Source organism: Penicillium cosmopolitanum (assembly GCF_028827165.1).
Source record: "Penicillium cosmopolitanum strain IBT 29677 chromosome Unknown utg000009l:1.0-9042332.0:1.0-9050551.0, whole genome shotgun sequence".
NCBI lineage: Eukaryota > Fungi > Ascomycota > Eurotiomycetes > Eurotiales > Aspergillaceae > Penicillium > Penicillium cosmopolitanum.
The window spans coordinates 2,303,773-2,321,309 of NW_026622679.1; the positions used below are offsets into that span (position 1 = coordinate 2,303,773).

The window sequence follows — 17,537 nt, forward strand, 5'->3', positions numbered from 1 at the left end:
CATCTAGTTCTATCTATCCGTACGAGACAGATTATGTACATATGTATGAACATACTCGTACGGACATGTGGTCAGGGCCTCGGCAGTAGACTTTGAAGCGTCTTTCCCTCCTCGGCTCTCTTCAGCTAGTATGTATTCTGTTGCCTCCGAGCAACCCGAAGGAAAAACACCGGGTCCCAAAAAAGATCCCTAGCGTCGCCGTTTGGAAAAAGTGAGTTCCCACCCAGTCCACTGGTGGGTCCCCCTTAGAGCCTTCAAGCCCATCCGCGCGTGTACCGAGTCGGAGTACAAAGTTTTGTAATCTCAAATACCGCTAGCCCAAAGAATCCATACGGGATGCTCGCAGTAGCGCCTCCGGGAGGCTCCCTCGCCACCCGATGATGTACCCCCTCAAGCTGAGCTATAGATTTGCCCCCCTTTTATTCCGATCTTTATGAGAGTCGTTAGTATGATATTCCTCTCCACTCCACGACAACTTGCCATTTACGGAGTATCGGCACTGCATATCAACTCCAAGACCCGTTTCCCACTCCCACTACCACCCCTCTCCACAGAATGAGGGGCTAACTACTTCGTATTCATTAAAATATGTTTAAAAAAGTGATGATACCATGAATTGGCCGATCTTCCCTTTCCCGACGTACGTCGATATGATGGCAATCACAACGATAGCCTTGCTAGCGGCTCCCCACTGGCGGCCTCAGCGCTGCCCGTCAAGCCGACTAAACTATGTATCTAACTTGCCATGTCATGATACCCAAGTCAACAGGACATCATCGCGTTTCCTCCTCCGTACGTATTCATCTAATCACCTTGTTTGATGCCCCTGGTTTGCTTGGCAGCAGCAAGGGCGCGGGTGCGAGCATTGCAGTTAATGCAGGTCTCTCGCAGGATCGGGGGGAACATCATTCCATAAAGTATATCCTTGCCCCTCATGGGAAGAAACCCTACCTTAGGTGACACCCGTGGACTACTATTCGCCCCCCTCTCCTGCCTCCGTTTGCACCTGGGCAATGACATCGACCATCTCGATAAGGCGGAGGGCCGACCCCAAACCATGGATCTACCTTTTTCCATCTGCCCATTGTTCGAAAGCATCCCGATCGGTCGGCCGAAGGGAGGCAATTTATCTGATCGAAGACCCGAGCGGTTAGCACTGTTACCAGTGACCTACTCGATTGCGTAGACTCCATCTACATTGAACATTTTCATGTAACTACTCGCAGATGCATGTAGATTTATGTATGGACAGGATGCAGCGGATGCTAAATCTCCGCATCTCCACATATAGATTGTGCGATCCGACCGCCAGCCTGCATCGCATGGCCTAGATGTAGGGGCAAACTCTATCCGTAGTCTCTTGCCAGGTCGAAGACCTACGTTACTCGATACTTTCCTCGGAAATAAGACCGATCAAGGTTGGATCAAAGCAGATATGCAACCACCACCCTTACATGATGGCATCACTTCGGAAAGATGAGCTACTAGTAGTCAACCTTGGCCGTCTACTCGCATGTACTATGTATCTTCCATCATGCCTACAAGAAGGCAGATCGAGACGGATTGACTAATTACCAACGGCGCATATGTAGGTACAAGGGACCTCCAAGTATCACAGTCCTTGCATCATAACCTCCAGTACTCCGTATCCGTAATCTGCTGCACTATGTATGTATGTACAAAAACAAATTGGCAGGCCAACCGAACCATGATTCAAGACATATAGAACACACCCCTGCAGGAGATCTGCACCGTGCATATAATATTCGATAAAGATTGGAAGGGCTTTGCATCCGCGTCCCGACCTGTCGTCCTTCCGGTAAGATTGGACGGGCCCGGCAGAATAATCCCATACGACCAACAGTCAACCCCTCCCCTCCATTATATCACGAATGTCTCAAAACTTGGAAATTCTCGCACTAGCCTTGCAAGTAAGGTTAGACTTCTAAAAGAATTTTCTTTGTCTGTAGCCGAGATGCATCCATCCATCGAGCGGGGTAATCAGAATCAGCCTGATCTCATACAAAGCGATCTGCAAAATGTATGACAGCAACTAAACATCATCTGGCAAGGCAGACCTTGTCGCGTCGCTTCTGCTCACCTTTTTCGGCATCAGGATCACTTGAATTCGATAGGGGGCAGCGACGGAAAGTCATCACATGCACTCACTCTTAGGGAGGACATTTTGAAACGGTTTGTTGCTAGCGCAGGCTCCGGGCGGGTTTCACATTGGCCCCTAATCATTCTGCGACAGCTTGCGCGGACGTGAGATTGTAACGTCGAGGTGAGCACAGTCGACTTGAATCGAGGGGCTCGTTCGAATTTTGGCATGTGCACTCTACTACTAGTAGTATTTTGCGTTTGTTTACTGCTTACATGTATGGTTGCTTCGGACTTTTGGTTTGGGTGTGGTTGTACATGACTGCATCTTAGGACCAGAGGCCGTCACTTGATGTAGTAAATAAATAGTACTAGTACTACGAGTACTTAGCAACGTCAGGATTTTAGGTGCTTGATGTGATTTTAGATGTATTTCCCTTTGCTACAGTACGTCTTTAATTCCAAGGTTGTTACTACCAGTAGTGCCCTGGGCAACTTATACAGCTTGTAGTTTTAGATGGTAGTTGGTAGTAGTGCCCAGGTGGTAGTATATATGTTCGGGGACAACCTCGGAACCTTCAAGTTCAGCTTGAAGAGGGCTTTCATGTTACCAGTACTACTATTAGTAGTACTAGTAGTAGTACAAAATCACTATCATGGAAGCTTGCCAGGTACAAATATTGACAACCCTTCTATACAATTAATTCATCAATACATACTATAATACAAAATTTCTCCCAGCTAAGATCGAGTCTCATCCGGCTTCGGACGAAGAACATATCTCCACGTCGTCCCAAAATGCCACCTCTTCTCCTCAACAACCTCCAGACCACTTTCCTTCACAATAGCCCCGATATCCCGATTCCACCAACACCCATGCTTATCCGCATGCAGGGGTGCAAGATTGTCCAAGATCCGATTCAACCAATCATAATGCGAGCGACCATGTTCCAGCAGCAAAATACGTCCATGCCCCGGCTCCGTAATCCGAGCGAGATGCCGCAACGTTCCCACGGGATCCGGCATCGAACAGAGTCCCATCGTTTGAACGACAGTATCGTAGTAGACATTCCCCTTGCTCGATCCAGAATTCTGCAGCTTCACAGGAGATTCGACCGTCACGGCAGCAGCGTCCTGAGCTCGGAACGCGACGCGCGTGAACTCGGGATTCGCAGCCTCGAACTTCTCCTTGGTGATATTCACCATCTGCGGACTCAGATCCACAAATGTTAGAGACCGACACCCAAGTACAGCGGCGTGTCCTTGCTCATCCATACCGCGTCGTTCCTTCAGATCGTAATACTCGAGATTCCGACCCGTACCGCAACTGACCTCCAGTACATCCCCGCGCGCAAGACGGAGGAGATCTGCTCGTTTCTTCCCAAGACGCATGGCCTTCTCAGAGAGATCTACCTCGGCGTCGAAAGTGGGTGCAGTACTATTGTACCGATCTGAGACGTCGCGGGGAATGTCGAGCGCTTGCGCTTTACGCACTTCCTGCTGATACGAGGTGTAAAGATACCCCGTGTATGTACTGATTGCCAGTATAGTAACCCCCATGAAGGAGAGAACTCGAATTGGGATTCCATGAGGCGCGGCGGCAGATTCCTTCTTCGCGTAGCGTTCTTGAAAGCGCTGGATATCCGCATTGTATTGTTTCCGCGGCGGCGGGGTATTAGGACTATGCTGTTAGTATATTCGGCGGTATATGATGGATATTTATGGATGCTTGTAAGCCTACCTTGTTCGTTTTTGACGCGTAGCTTTGCTCTGAACGCCTCGACTGGGTATCATGGGCCTGGAGGCTCGCAATGAGGCTCTGGCTAATCGGGATGCATGCGTGGTCATTGTGCAGGGCGTTGAAGCCATCGTGTGGATAGATCCGAGGGGATTGGGGAGTATGAACTCCTTTCTGCCTCACGAGTCAAGCAACCCTCTTCGTGGAAGAGGCCTGGAGGTAGTAATAGACCTCGCGAAGAAAAATGCCTGGGCGCGTCGAAACAAGTCGACTTTGCAGACGAGCCAGGTAGGTAAGAGCAGGTCTCACTATCTGTTATTCTCTCTTCAATTGATCCTACCACTTCATACAAGCTCATACAAGCTCATCCGCGCGAAGCTCGGTGCCGACGGGACTGTCAAGTCGTGGGGATCCTATGGATCTCGGGGCGGACAGACCGAAAAACGAGTCCGTTATCGGGCTATCAAGCCAGTCCTGAGTGGGCCGAGCAATGGGGAACGAAGTGCGATGGGACCACCAGAAACCTCGACCACGATCCTCAACAGAAACCTCTTGGAAATCACCCAGGAATCTCAATTGCGATGGCGCTCCCTCCTAGTATCCTCATCGTGGGTGGAGGAGTCTTCGGACGTAAGTCTTTCTCTACTTCACACGCGACTCTCCCACAAAATCCGAACCCCAGAAAATCAATTCCCCCCATTATTTAACCCCAACCTACCAATATCCCCAAAATGTTGGCAATCCATTGACCCCTCTCCCCTGATTGAGATTAATGTACTTCAGCTTTTTCAACAATTACACCCACTAACATGTAACAGTGTCTACCGCTCTCTCGTTGAGACAGCGCCACCCGGAAGCCCAGATCACACTGGTGGAATCGTCACCGACAATTCCAAACCCGCACGGCTCATCCGTCGACACATCACGGATTGTGCGGGCAGACTACGCCAACGCAGCATACTCCAAGCTCGCGGCCGCAGCCATCCAGAAATGGCGCAGCACGGCTTGGGGTCGTCAGGGTCGGTACACGCAGAACGGCCTGCTGCTGGTGTACCCGGCCGACAGCGTCAGTGCAAAGGAGTACGCGCGCAAGAGCTACAACAACGTGCGTCAGATCGAGGGCGATAACGTTGTTTTCCTGCCTAGCCAGAAAGATGTGCTTTCTGTTGTCCCGCCGTATGGGGAGGATTTGGATGTTGCCGGTGGGTATGTGAATTGGGGCTCTGGCTGGTCCGATGCCGGGGCGAGTGTGGCGTTTGCGAAGCAGATGCTTGATGCGGATGGGAAGGTTGATTTCCGCCATGGAAATGTTGACCGGGTGCTTTTCGACGAGCCTGCATCTGCATCTGCATCTGCTGGCAAAGGCAAGCCGCGCGCAAAGGGTGTTGCGTTGACGAATGGAACGACACTGACAGCTGACCTGGTTGTTTTGGCGACTGGAGCATGGACACCCCGACTTGTTGATCTGCGCGGCAAGGCCGTGGCCACAGGCCAGGCAATTGCATATATCAAGATTAGTGATGCCGAGCAGCGTGAGCTGGAGAATTTACCTACCATCTTGAACTTTGCTACAGGCATGTTCATCATCCCGCCGCGTGACAATTTGCTCAAGATCGCGCGCCATGCTTATGGTTACCGGAACCCGATCACCGTGCCTGTTCCCGGGGTCGGTGCATCCAAGGAAACGATGGCGGTTAGTCTGCCTGAAACTGGTGGTCCCGTTCCGCTGGAGGGACAGGATGCGTTCAGGGAAGCATTGAAGCAATTGCTTCCCCGTTTCGTGGACCGGCCGTTTGCTGATACCAGGATTTGCTGGTATACTGATACGTGAGTACATTTTCTCTGCATATGGGATATGGGACCTTGGGTGGTATTTCCATTGCAAGATATTATCCCTCCGGCAGAGTACATGATGCTAATCTACTTTTGGGCAGCCCCGATGGAGATTTTATTGTTTCGTACCACCCTGATTACGAGGGGCTGTTCCTCGCGACTGGTGGCAGCGGACACGCCTACAAGTTTTTCCCTGTGCTTGGAGACAAAGTTGTTGATGCCATGGAGGGCACTTTGGACCCCGAACTGCAGAAATTGTGGGAGTGGACGGAGGCAAACACTCCCGCTCCAGGAACCAATATGGATGACCTCTTCGACGGCGATGGAAGCCGATCTGGGGCAAGGAACTCGAATTTGCAAGAGGAGTTGGCTAAGACGAGAAAGGCTTCACGGGAGAGTGCGCTGTAAATTGACGACACATGCATTCTGGCATAAAGATAGATAGATCTGTATAAATGCGAATTGAACTGAATATACTACTTGACAACACTAAGAACCTCAATGTCGTGAGCATAGTACGTAGATTTTGATCAATGTGTTCATGAGATCCATGCTCGTCTGGTATCCTACTGAACCTCCAAAGTTACTACATCGAGAACCCTGACTACGGCATCTGGACTATGGGAAGTACGAGGTAATAAAAGTAAGGTTTTCTTTTTTCATAGATCTTCATTTGAGATAACGAAGCTAGACGGCAAAAGCCGTCGCAATTTCCCAGTCCACCGGCCGGAACAACGACGGAATCTAGGACTCGGACGCATCATAATTTTTTTTGGGCCCGCGACGAGTTGCCCCATCAACGAGTATGGCTGAAGAACAAGAAAAGGGATTAAAAAAAGAGGCAGCTATCGACCAGCGCACAAACCGCCTCACTGCGGTGTGCAGCAATCTAAGTGTAAAGAGTCGAATGATGAGACAAACCGGGGATCATTCAAATCGCTAAAACGCCCAACTATGCTTGCATGAAAAATCGTGAGAAAGAAAAAAAAAAGGTGGGTAAATCCCGGGGGGGAAGATCAAAGACGGATGGCAGGAAGCAAAGTCCGAGGCTGGAAGACCAGGACAAGCGAATGACAACCGAAGACGATCGCAGGAGGTGAGAAAGTAAAAGTCAGAATGTTAATACATGGGGGTGGAATGCGAAAACGCAAAGATGATCTTCCTTTACAGAAATCTCTTTAAACCTTACGGAAGTCTAGCCAGGTTGTTAGCGGAGACGCAAGAGAACAACCAAGATACCAAAACATACCAGAGAGCACGGGATAGATCAGCTCGAAAGCCTGGTAGATCTCCTCGCGCACTTTGGCGCCTGTGAGGACGATCTTACCGCTAACGAAGATCAGGAGCACGATCTTAGGCTTCATCATACGATAGATCAAACCAGGGAACAATTCAGGCTCGTAGGAACTGAAATTGTGATGGCGAGATGCCAGACCCTCCAGGCGGATAGGGAACTTGATATCGCAGGAGCCGACGATGTTTTGGATCTTGAAGTCCGTGAACTTGGCATTAAAGCCAAGCTTTTGGATGATACGCGCGTACTTGCGGGAAGCCAGCTTCGAGTCGTCTTCAGACTTGGCACCGGTGACGACCATCTTGCCCGAGGCAAAGATCAGCGCAGTGGTTTTGGGCTCACGGATACGCATGATCACGGCGGCGAAACGCTAAGCAAGAGAAAAAAAGACCAGTTCAGCCACACTGTACCCTGATAGAGACAATCTCAGGGAGGTGTGGAATATACCTTTGGGTTGTACTCAGCGTTGCGAGCGTGCAGCGCGATGGTCTTGAGATCCAAGCGGCAGTCAAGGTTGACAGTAGCCACGATGTTTCTTTTGGGACAAATTTGTTCAGCCAATGTCTCGCTTCCAGAACGAAACACCAAGAGAGAGTATACTCACTGCAAGGTCGGCACGATACCAGAGCCGCCAGTCGTGGCGCCCGGGGTCGCGGCCGGAGTAGCGGGAGTCACCCCATTGCCGTTGACGGCATTTCCTCCAACCTGTTGCTGTTCCTGCGCGGGTTGTGCGACGGGTTGTCCCTGAATCTCTTTCACAGAGGAGGGAGGGGTGAGATCGCCTGCACCCCCGGGGAAGGAAAGCGATGAGGCAGAGGTGAAGGCACGCGCCTGAGTGGCGTTGGACGGGTGGGTGGTGAGGGAATCCATCTTGATAACTAGCTCTCAAGCGCAAGGGTTTGAGGACAGATGAATCAAGTTTCAGGTGGATAGGTGAAGCAACTGAGCCAGAGGCGACGAGGGTTAGCGTGGCGATCAACAGATCGAAGTGATGTGAGGGTAAGGCAGTGAGGCAACCAAAGGTCTGGTCATGTGTCGAGGGAAGGCGGTGTTTGAGGGCAGAATCACGTCCAGTGCGCAGGGAAGGCCTTACCAACTTCGTGGGAGATGGACAACTCAATGTATCCCCCTACAGACTGTTGGATCGCGAGGTGATGGTAACACGAATCTCCAGATCGCAGATAGAATCCCAGATTGTGTTCAAAAGTAAGAAAAGCACACTGAAGTGTTTTCAACAGGAGATCGCGGATGGAAGGTGGATTATAGCAGGATAGCACAAAAAAAAAGACTTTTTTGCTTCGCGGATGAGGTTATTTCTTTTTGTTTTTTCCCTCGCTGCTTTGTTTTTTTTTGGGAGTGGGATTTGGGTTCTATCTGCGAAGCGATCTGAATGAGAGTGATGAAGCAAGACCTTAGGGCAGGACAAGCTTCTTGATTTAGGTAAGCCCGACGACCTGGATACTGGAAGTACCTAGGATTGCACTTTTTTGGACCTTTTTTTAATTTGTTCACAAATTAAAAGAAAAGGCTTCTTTCCCGGAGAAGGATCTTCGATATAGGAGAGATCACGTAATTAGTAGAGCAGAATATAGATCTGCGGGGGATAGGGAAGGAGGGCGGGAAGAAGATAAGGGAGTGCCAAGACCGAGACGGAAATCCCAAAGGTTTTGCGAGAGTGGGAGGTTGGGCCTTTATATAGTGCTGAGTCACAGCCTGCGTCAGGGGAGGCTGGGCCCGCTGGTGGCGGTAAAAGCAGCGAGGACTCGCCCTTCTCGCTTCTCCCTTCTAGCGGCTCGAGGTGGATCCTTTCACCAATCATCTTCGCCAAAGTCAAGATATCTGATTTATTGGTCAAGACTCAGCCCCACTAACTGCAGCTTTTGTTTGTGACTGGCCCTACCGCCCTTGCTTTATCCTCCGCGGCGCCACGGTTGCAGCCAGTGGGCGTCCAGTCCGCTGTCCTCCTGCAGCTGATAGTCGGACCCATCCCATCCTTCCTGACGCTATCCAATCATCATCGGAGGCTGTTCTCGGTCACTCCCTGTGCGACGCGCTATCCTCTCGCCGCTTTTACAGGAGGCAACTGAACAAAAATTCGTTGCATCCACCCATCTCTTCCCTTCTTCCAGTGTCCAGCTGGATATGACCAGGGATCTTAGCCAACTATTGAAACTCACCTTGTCGCCACCACGATGGATCGAACTCACCTTCTTTTAGCCTCTTCCAAATGAACCAACTCTCTGTCGCACCTTTTTGTCCTTCCCCCCTATCGCACTGTTGTTGTTGTTGATGTTGTTGTGATCTGGTCGAGTTGGAATTCCGCACAAAGAGGACAGGGTGGCCGTTTCAATTCTTCCCCAACGGAGCTGGACGATTTGGGCGAGCGGTGGCACCCGCGGGCCTGCGGCTCCACCGCTCGCCAAGCCTTTGGACGAATCTCATAACATGCCGATCTCTAGGCTGTCACCTTTGCGTGTGTTTGCCTGGTTGGATCTGTATATTCGACGTCTCAATATTACCGTCCATCGACTCATTTTTTGTATGGGAACGCGGTATGCTGAATACCATGCCGCCCCAGATCCAACACTGCCGCGCTGTGACATTCCTGCACTCATTGCACCGTAATCACACTGAATCACGTCGATCAGTACGGAATATCTGTTAGATCGCGTCCATGATTTTCTCCTGGCGGTGTCACAAGTACTCGTACTTCTTCTTTAAGCTTGTCGAACAGGAAGCCGGGACTTTTTGGGTGATGATCATCATGATGTCAACCGAACATGCCTACGTACAGTATGTACTAGTAGTACGCTACTCGTATTTGCACATGTAAATCACGTGATTATAGAGTACTTCAATGCCTGTAATTTCAGGCGGAATGCCTAATTAAGAGCATCTTCTGGTCCACCCCAGAGTGACAGTGACAGTTCAACCCACGATATAATCCACAGACTAGTCTACAAGCTATACTACGATCATGATCGACCGCTACTCGATCGCTCGGCGATTCTTGATAATCTGGCGTCAAGCTGCCACTCGGTGAACCGGAAATGGATCCAACACGGAAACGATGATTCGCATCATCTCGGCGCTGATTGGTCCGTGGCAGCCTCGGGTAGGCGGTTTTCGGCGTTTTGGCAAGCAAAATGTTCGGCTGCGGTCCTAAATTGACATTCGGCTATTCAAGGCAGTTCGACTTGCGAGTCTTGAGATTAAACTCTCTCCATTGCATCTTTATATGGCCATGCCAGTGTTCTGGTAGTTCATTCTCTTTTTCTCACCACCTTGCCGGTCCCTACTTCCCACGATGGCGACCAACAGTACTGTTCTGCCTCTGCTGAGGCGCGAAATGCGAACTGCTTCGTCCCGCCTTTCTCGAGCTTCCCCCTCCGTCGCCGCGCTGGCTTCTCCAGCCCGCTCCCCCGCTACTCTCTTCTCAAACCCCGGTCGACGCATCACCAACCGGTCCGCCTCCTTTATCCCGCCCAGCCAGACCAGAGCCTTCTCGCAATCGGTATTACGGAGGTTCACTGACGAGAATGGCAACTTTGATCCTCGATCCCTAGATCGCGAGTCCGACGAGGTGGATGTGTGTATCGTTGGTGGTGGTATGTTCTACTAGTAGTGGCTTTATATCACATTCCGAAGCCTGTTCTAACCGTGGGCTTCCATCAATTCACAGGCCCCGCCGGTCTTGCCGCCGCCATTCGCTTGAAGCAGCTCGCCAACGATGCAGGCAATGAGGAGTTCCGGGTGATCCTGCTGGAGAAGGCCGGAGAGCTGGGCGCCCATATCGTCTCCGGAAACGTCCTGCAACCTACCGCGCTGAATGAGCTTTTGCCGGACTGGTTGTCCGAGGACAATCCTTCGCGCTTCGAGGGCGCAACTGCCGCCAAGGGCGATAAGATGCGCTTTTTGACCGAGAAATCCTCATTCCCCCTGCCCACGCCCCCGCAAATGCATAACGAAGGAAACTATATCATTAGTTTGAGCGAGTTGACAAGGTGGCTGGGCGAGCGTGCTGAAGAGCTGGGCGTCGAGGTTTACCCCGGATTTGCGGCTAGTGAGGTGGTCTACAAGCCAGATGGATCAGTGAAGGGTGTTGCGACCAATGACCTCGGCCTCGGACGAGACGGGCAGGCTAAGGATACCTTTGAGCGTGGAATGGAGTTCCACGCCCGCGTTACCCTTCTCGCCGAGGGCTGCCACGGCAGCTTGACCAAGCAGGTTATCAAGAAATTCGACCTGCGTCGCGATAGCCAGCCACAGACCTATGGCCTTGGAGTCAAGGAGATTTGGGAGATTCAGCCGGAGAAGTTCAACTCCGGTGCGATCACGCACTCGATGGGTTACCCTCTACCTAAGGATACCTATGGTGGAGGTTGGATGTACCACTTTGGAGATAACATGGTGAGTATCGGTTTGGTAGTAGGATTGGACTACCCCAACCCGTGGCTTTCACCATATGGAGAGTTTCAGAAGTATAAGCAACACCCCATGATTAAGGAGGTGCTTGAGGGAGGCAAGTGTATTTCTTACGCTGCTCGTGCGCTCAACGAGGGTGGTTTTCAATCCATCCCCAAATGTGCCTTCCCTGGCGGTGCTTTGATCGGTGACACAGCGGGTTTCCTGAATGTCCCCAAGATTAAGGGTACCCACACTGCGATGAAGTCGGGTATGCTGGCTGCCGAGTCCGCGTTTGCGGCTCTGCAGGGTGAGGAGGACACCGGCACCGTGTTCCTCTTCGACTACGAGAAGGCTCTTCGTGATTCATCTATCTGGAAGGAGCTGAAGGAAGTGCGCAACATTCGTCCATCTTTCAACAGCCCCCTAGGATTTTTCGGTGGCCTGATCTATTCGGGATTGGAAGCCTACGTCCTGAAGGGCCGTGTGCCATGGACTCTCAACCACCACGGCACCGATGCCGCCGCTACTAAACCCGCCTCTGAATACAACAAGATTGAATACCCCAAGCCCGATGGCGAAATTACGTTTGACATTCTCACAAGCGTGAGCCGCACCGGTACCAACCACGAAGAGGACCAGCCGGTCCACCTGCAGGTGGAAGATTGGGACAAACACAAGGACCTTGCCTGGCCTGCGTATAAGGGCATCGAGAACCGGTTTTGCCCTGCCGGCGTGTATGAGTACGTCGAGGATCCCAGTAAGGAGCACGGTGTTCGATTCCAGATCAACTCGCAAAAGTAAGTCCCGCGCCACTCTCACTGAAGCCCCTTCCCTTTGAAAAATACCATACTGACAGTTGCCTAGCTGCATCCACTGCAAGACCTGCGATATCAAGGTGCCCACTCAAGACATCAACTGGCAGACACCTCAAGGTGGAGAAGGTCCTAAGTATATGATGACATGAGCTTGTTCATGTCAGTAGTTTTGCCTATTTCTTTTTTTTTTTCTATTTTTTATTGTTGAAGATAGCCCCGGGCACGAGCCCGCTGTATTGTACATAATTCGAATACCTAGAAAAGCGGCCACTTTTTTTTGTCACAGTCACAGCCACCTCACGGACCTTTTCGTACTTTTGTAGCTGTTAGATGTCACAGGATCCGAGACCCTATTCGCCCACCTTGGGGTACTATGGAGTATGGAATGGGCGGGCAGAACCGTGGAATGAGGGTGGAGAGTCCACGAGGCGGGATCTACCGTGAACCCAGATTTCAACCACTAGTCGCGGTGCTTATTGTTGATTGTTGATTCTTGTTTGCTGATTTAAAAGAAAAAAGGTGCCTTCCATCCGCCACCAGCGCGTACTTTTGATGAGGGACACGTAAATCGCAGCGGTCACAGCAAAAAAGAAACGAGAAAAAGTGAGGCGGCCAGAATTTCCCCAAGCGCCCCGGTGACCGCCAGATCTGCTTTTCCACCTCCCCCCTCCTTTTTCTCTCTGCGCTGCATCTTCCTCCATCTTTCCTCCAGTTCCTTTTTTTTTCATCTGCAGCGTGTGTGTACCCAACTGTCCCAACCCAACCCAATTCAACCTCTTTTCCTGTTGGGGAGCTCGACACGCCCACCGCCACACCTTCCCACCACCCCCGTCAGTCTTCGCTGATTTGACCGCGTTCAACGCTCACCCGATCGGGCTCTTTCTTTGGCCACCTTTCTTTTGTTGGCCATTTATTTGCATCCTCCCGGGATTTATCGTGCTCTGACCTCTCGGAGTCATGACGGAGGTGTCATCCACCCGACTCTACCTTGGGAATCTTCCCCGCAATGGTAAGCTCGCAGCCCTCCTTTTGCCCATGCATGTCGACTCTGGCGCGTTCGACCCTGCGCCTATGGATTGATTCCCTGCGGCCCCCGCCAAAGCTTCCGTGGCCCACTTTCCTTGGAGGGTCCATTTCGAGGAGCCCGCCTGGGGGGAGGGGAGGGGCTAGTCGTCTTCTGACTTTTATTGCTATCTCTATCTCGATTCATGTGAATTGTTTTGTTTTGTTTTTTTGCGATGCGCAGCTGACACAAACCTGTAGTGACTAAACAGGATATCGAGGAGCATTTCAGTACCCATGGGTCGGGTAAGATTACGGAGATCAAGCTGATGAATGGCTTCGGCTTCATTGAGTATGAAGATGCCATGGACGCTCGCGACGTCGTTCCCGGTATGGCCCTTTTTGACACTCCCTCACATAATCAATGCATCATTCTTGACTAACAACCCATCTAGCCTTCCGTATGTGCCGCTTCCTAGGCCAAATAAAACGTGATCATCGACTTACCACAAATCTATTATAGATGGCAGTGACTTCAAAGGCGAGCGGCTAACCGTGCAGTTTGCTCGTGGCCCCCGGCGCAAGGAGGCATTCCCTGGTCCTCCTTCGGATCGCCCCGCTGCTCCACGCCCGCGTCGTACTATGTTCCGGATGCAAATCTCCGGTCTCCCAGAAACAAGTTGGCAGGTTAGCAGCCCATACCCATTTCTCCTTGGATTCCCAGGACTTCACACCCCCGGCCATTTCTCCCTACTTGAAACCTGCATGCTATCCAGCATATGGTCTTTTGCCGAGTTAATGGCCCTTCACTCTTGGAATCACGGCAATTCTCTATCGAATTTTATAGTTCTAGCCTGGGTACCCCCCCTAGGCAGAGTAACATTAGCGCTATTGAGGACCAGGAGTTTATCTCCTGCGCCAAAGACCATCTCTGGATACCGCCATGCCTGGACGTAGACATTTGCCCGATTTTCCACTTGGACCTGCCCGGACATCTTTCTTCCTGGACCTGGACTCACCATTCGATAGGACCTTAAAGACTTTGCTCGACAGTCTGGACTGGATGTCGTCTATTCGGAAACTGGCCGTGAACAAGGAAGAGGGTGGGTTTACCATTTCGCATCCCCCAGCCAGGCCTGGCTCCCCTTTCCCAAGAACCCCCAATTGACAAGGACAAAAGGTTTGTTGAATTCGAAACCGCCAACGACCTCAAGACAGCCGTGGAAAAGCTAGACCAGCGGGAGTTCAAAGGCTCGCGCGTGACTTGCGTTGCCGATGTAAGGATCCCATTTTCATTTCTATTTCCATTTCCGGATCGGAGGATACACACAAGGACCCCGTCTCATTTCTTTCCAGATCCAGAGCCATGAAGACCGTCCCCCCCGGGATCCGTACCGGTCTCGTTCCCGCGTCGGCCATACCCCCCCCATGGATGAATATGACCGAAGGTTCCCGGCTCCTCGAGGATACAGCCCCGGGATCACTATCGTGAACGGTCGCCCATTCCGATTCGCCGCGAGTACTACGAACGTGATGGATATGGACGTCGTACTCCCCCACGCCCTCGGATGGAAGACTACCCACCCCCGCGTCGTCCCTATGAGGATCCATATGATGCCAGGCCCCCGCCTCCCCCGCGCCACTATGATGATCCATATCTAGCGGCCAGGGCCCCTTATGGCCGTCCTCGCTCGCCACCCAGAGGAGAGTATGTCGCGTATGACCGCCCTCGCTACTGGTAATCCGGCGGTGGTTCACCCCTTCGTCCCTTTGGATGCTTTCTCTGCAGATGCTTTCTCTCTTCTCCCAAACTCCAATACCCGTTACGTATCGTATTGACTTTATTCATTTTATGGTGCCAACGATTCTTTTTCAAATTTCCATCTGCCGAGGTTTCAGCGTGCTCTTTCCCAGAATAGTTCAATGGTTTCCCGAAGCATGTTTCTTCCTGGGGCTCGGCCTGGACAATCGGCTTTCTCTGGATTCATTTCCGTGGAGCTATATTGACTGCCGTCAATTGTATTGGACTCATTTCTTTATTTCTTCTCGGATGATTTATGTTCTTGATCTTCTTCTTTTCTTTTTCATTTCCCCTTGCTTTCTGTACAAATATCGAAGGTTCCGGGGACAAAGAAGAAGCAGTTCGAACTCCTTTCCCACTGGATTGAAGTTCGACTGTGATTATTACTGCCTTGAGGACCCCGCCGGTAGTGATGGATGGAGGTTACGGTCGTACTAATCACGGCCGTTCAGATAGCTATTGCTTAGCCCACAATTCGACAGACAAAGTTCCAGAGCGTCAGGGTTTCTTCTTTCCTGCGATGAAAAGAATACCAGTTCGGAATGTAAAGATGTTCAAATAGACTTCTACCAGGGTTCCATGGAAACGTACATCACACAAGTACCGTGACCGTTTGAAGCGGCAGCTTCCAATGTATTGCCGTCATGATCTGCAGCCCCGCCCAAAAAAAGACTGCCCGCTCCCCCACTAAACTTCAGAATGGCCCGCCCCTCCATAGCTTCACCTCCGACACCTCCGACACCTCCGACACCTCCGACACCTCCGAGGGCCCCTCAATAATAATCCATCCACTATGGCCGAGCAACGATCTGCCATTCATATCCCACCGGTCCCACCGGTCCTGGACAGCGTCCGCCTCCGCGACATCGAGCTTCCTCTCCCTGCAGCCCCAGACGCATGGCATCGCCTGGACAAGGCTCAACCTTGCACCGCTACCCTGAAGCTCTCCTACTCCTCCGCCATTGCTGCTGCCGCTGCCGACGATGTCTCCCTCTCCCTCGACTACGGCAAGCTTTTCCGCCGCTTGGAGTCAGATATTCGCGACATGGCGCACCACACCTCATCGCCCGAACACCCACACAAGCGCATGGTCAGCGTAGAGGGTACGCAGCGAGAGGAAATGAAGGTCAGCGCTGTGGGCCAGGATCCCCGCGTGACAGCCGGAATTGTCGCGAATTGTGGACTAGGCCTGCTGGATGAGACGGCCGCGGGCGTACGAAGAATGGCGCATGTTCACCAGAGTCCGCAGCATAGCTTCTCCGGAATTCCGCAGACACCGGCGCCAGCTTCTTGGCCGATTGAGAATACCTATGGGAAGTGCGAAGTGACCCTGCACTTGCCCAAGGCCCTGCTGCGTGCTGAGGAAGGATTCAAATATCGTAGTGTGACCGTGTGGGGGTACACTCAGATTCCTGATGCCTCGCAGGCTGGTCAGTCGACGGGTAGGTATCCTGTGGTGCTGGAGGAGGAATTTTCCCTTGATGGAATTCGATGCTATCCTATTCTGGGCGTCAATTCCCATGAACGTGTTGAGAGACAGGCTGTTATTATTTACTTGGAATTTAAGGGCCCCGGACAGCTGGCTTGGGGATCAACGGTTGTTGATACCTACCAGGCTATGACGAGGGCCGTCGCAGAGGTATGTATCAGCAACATGAACATCTTTTATATATATTTAAATATATATGTGGTATCATCTTCAGAGCTAACTATTCTACAGAAAGTGGACCAGACCTCATTCCAAACCGTAGAGGCACTGGCAACTTTCATTGCACGCATTGTGACCGTGGACTTTGGTAATGAGAGAGTCACCGTACGAGTTGAGAAGCCCAGTGCCATGGCATTTGTTGGGAGATCCGGAATTGAGATCACGCGGTCACAAGCATTCTTTGAGAGCCACGAGGTGGCACGGCGGTGATGCCATGCATGGGGATCGGGATCGGATCGGGAATCGTCTGCAGGAACGGATCGCCCGCGCATGGAATGTCATACATAAAAATGAATTTGATCGAAAGGGGGCAGAGTATATAGAGCCGATGACCTTTTTTTTCTCACTGAAATGGATTGTTTCCCTATCCCCTGCGTTTCTTGTATGTATCCCTGGGGCCTCTGTCCGCCTATAAGAACTCAAGTAATCACAGTCTCACGTGAGCACCGCATTGGGAATAGCGCCGCCCCGGATTTCCGCCTCAAAGCGAGATGATTTTCAATTCACTTCAGCTACCCAGGCCACCACGCTTTGTTCTTTCCACAGACCCCTGTGGGAACTTTTCTGTGTTTCGCTTACCTCCTGAAATCAAAATATTCATCCACTTCTCTATGTGCCTGTCTGCGCCGTACTCGCTCCCTTCGATCTCCTCAGCCAACTCGGTGGTTATCTTGAACCCTATCGCGCCTGACTCCAAGATCTCTCTCGCTCCTCCCGATCTGCCCGACGTGCCCGCATATCCTCACTCCTCCAATTCCGCCTTGGCTTTTGACTTCGCCGTTGGCGAGGTGGTTTGGCTAGGGGTACCGGGTCCGTCCTGAAGAAGGGCGGACGGTAAA

The 17,537-nt window shown here is 51.6% G+C and overlaps 6 protein-coding genes across 6 annotated transcripts; 4 read left to right on the forward strand and 2 right to left on the reverse strand.

Moving 5' to 3' along the window:
* Positions 1-2,841: 2,841 nt before the first annotated feature.
* On the reverse strand, positions 2,842-3,969 carry N7509_008960 (class I SAM-dependent methyltransferase; the record flags this gene model as incomplete). Its single annotated transcript, XM_056633597.1, has 2 exons — positions 2,842-3,781; positions 3,842-3,969. 2 exons carry the CDS (start codon positions 3,967-3,969, stop codon positions 2,842-2,844), a joined length of 1,068 nt encoding a protein of 355 aa, XP_056484217.1.
* A 450-nt stretch (positions 3,970-4,419) lies between these two features.
* Positions 4,420-6,079, forward strand: N7509_008961 (NAD(P)/FAD-dependent oxidoreductase; the record flags this gene model as incomplete). The annotated part of the gene is made up of 3 exons (XM_056633598.1): positions 4,420-4,468; positions 4,657-5,665; positions 5,773-6,079. 3 exons carry the CDS (start codon positions 4,420-4,422, stop codon positions 6,077-6,079), a joined length of 1,365 nt encoding a protein of 454 aa, XP_056484218.1.
* Positions 6,080-6,849: 770 nt separating this feature from the next.
* Positions 6,850-7,835, reverse strand: N7509_008962 (TBP family protein; the record flags this gene model as incomplete). The annotated part of the gene is made up of 4 exons (XM_056633599.1): positions 6,850-6,866; positions 6,921-7,335; positions 7,413-7,500; positions 7,570-7,835. The coding sequence occupies 4 exons, from the start codon at positions 7,833-7,835 to the stop codon at positions 6,850-6,852; spliced, it is 786 nt and encodes a 261-aa protein (XP_056484219.1).
* A 2,437-nt stretch (positions 7,836-10,272) lies between these two features.
* Positions 10,273-12,336, forward strand: N7509_008963 (electron-transferring-flavoprotein dehydrogenase; the record flags this gene model as incomplete). Its single annotated transcript, XM_056633600.1, has 3 exons — positions 10,273-10,573; positions 10,648-12,169; positions 12,237-12,336. The coding sequence occupies 3 exons, from the start codon at positions 10,273-10,275 to the stop codon at positions 12,334-12,336; spliced, it is 1,923 nt and encodes a 640-aa protein (XP_056484220.1).
* An 808-nt stretch (positions 12,337-13,144) lies between these two features.
* On the forward strand, positions 13,145-14,851 carry N7509_008964 (uncharacterized protein; the record flags this gene model as incomplete). The annotated part of the gene is made up of 7 exons (XM_056633601.1): positions 13,145-13,196; positions 13,451-13,579; positions 13,645-13,650; positions 13,713-13,876; positions 14,219-14,292; positions 14,370-14,466; positions 14,546-14,851. 7 exons carry the CDS (start codon positions 13,145-13,147, stop codon positions 14,849-14,851), a joined length of 828 nt encoding a protein of 275 aa, XP_056484221.1.
* A 932-nt stretch (positions 14,852-15,783) lies between these two features.
* On the forward strand, positions 15,784-16,908 carry N7509_008965 (dihydroneopterin aldolase; the record flags this gene model as incomplete). The annotated part of the gene is made up of 2 exons (XM_056633602.1): positions 15,784-16,629; positions 16,711-16,908. 2 exons carry the CDS (start codon positions 15,784-15,786, stop codon positions 16,906-16,908), a joined length of 1,044 nt encoding a protein of 347 aa, XP_056484222.1.
* Positions 16,909-17,537: the final 629 nt, after the last annotated feature.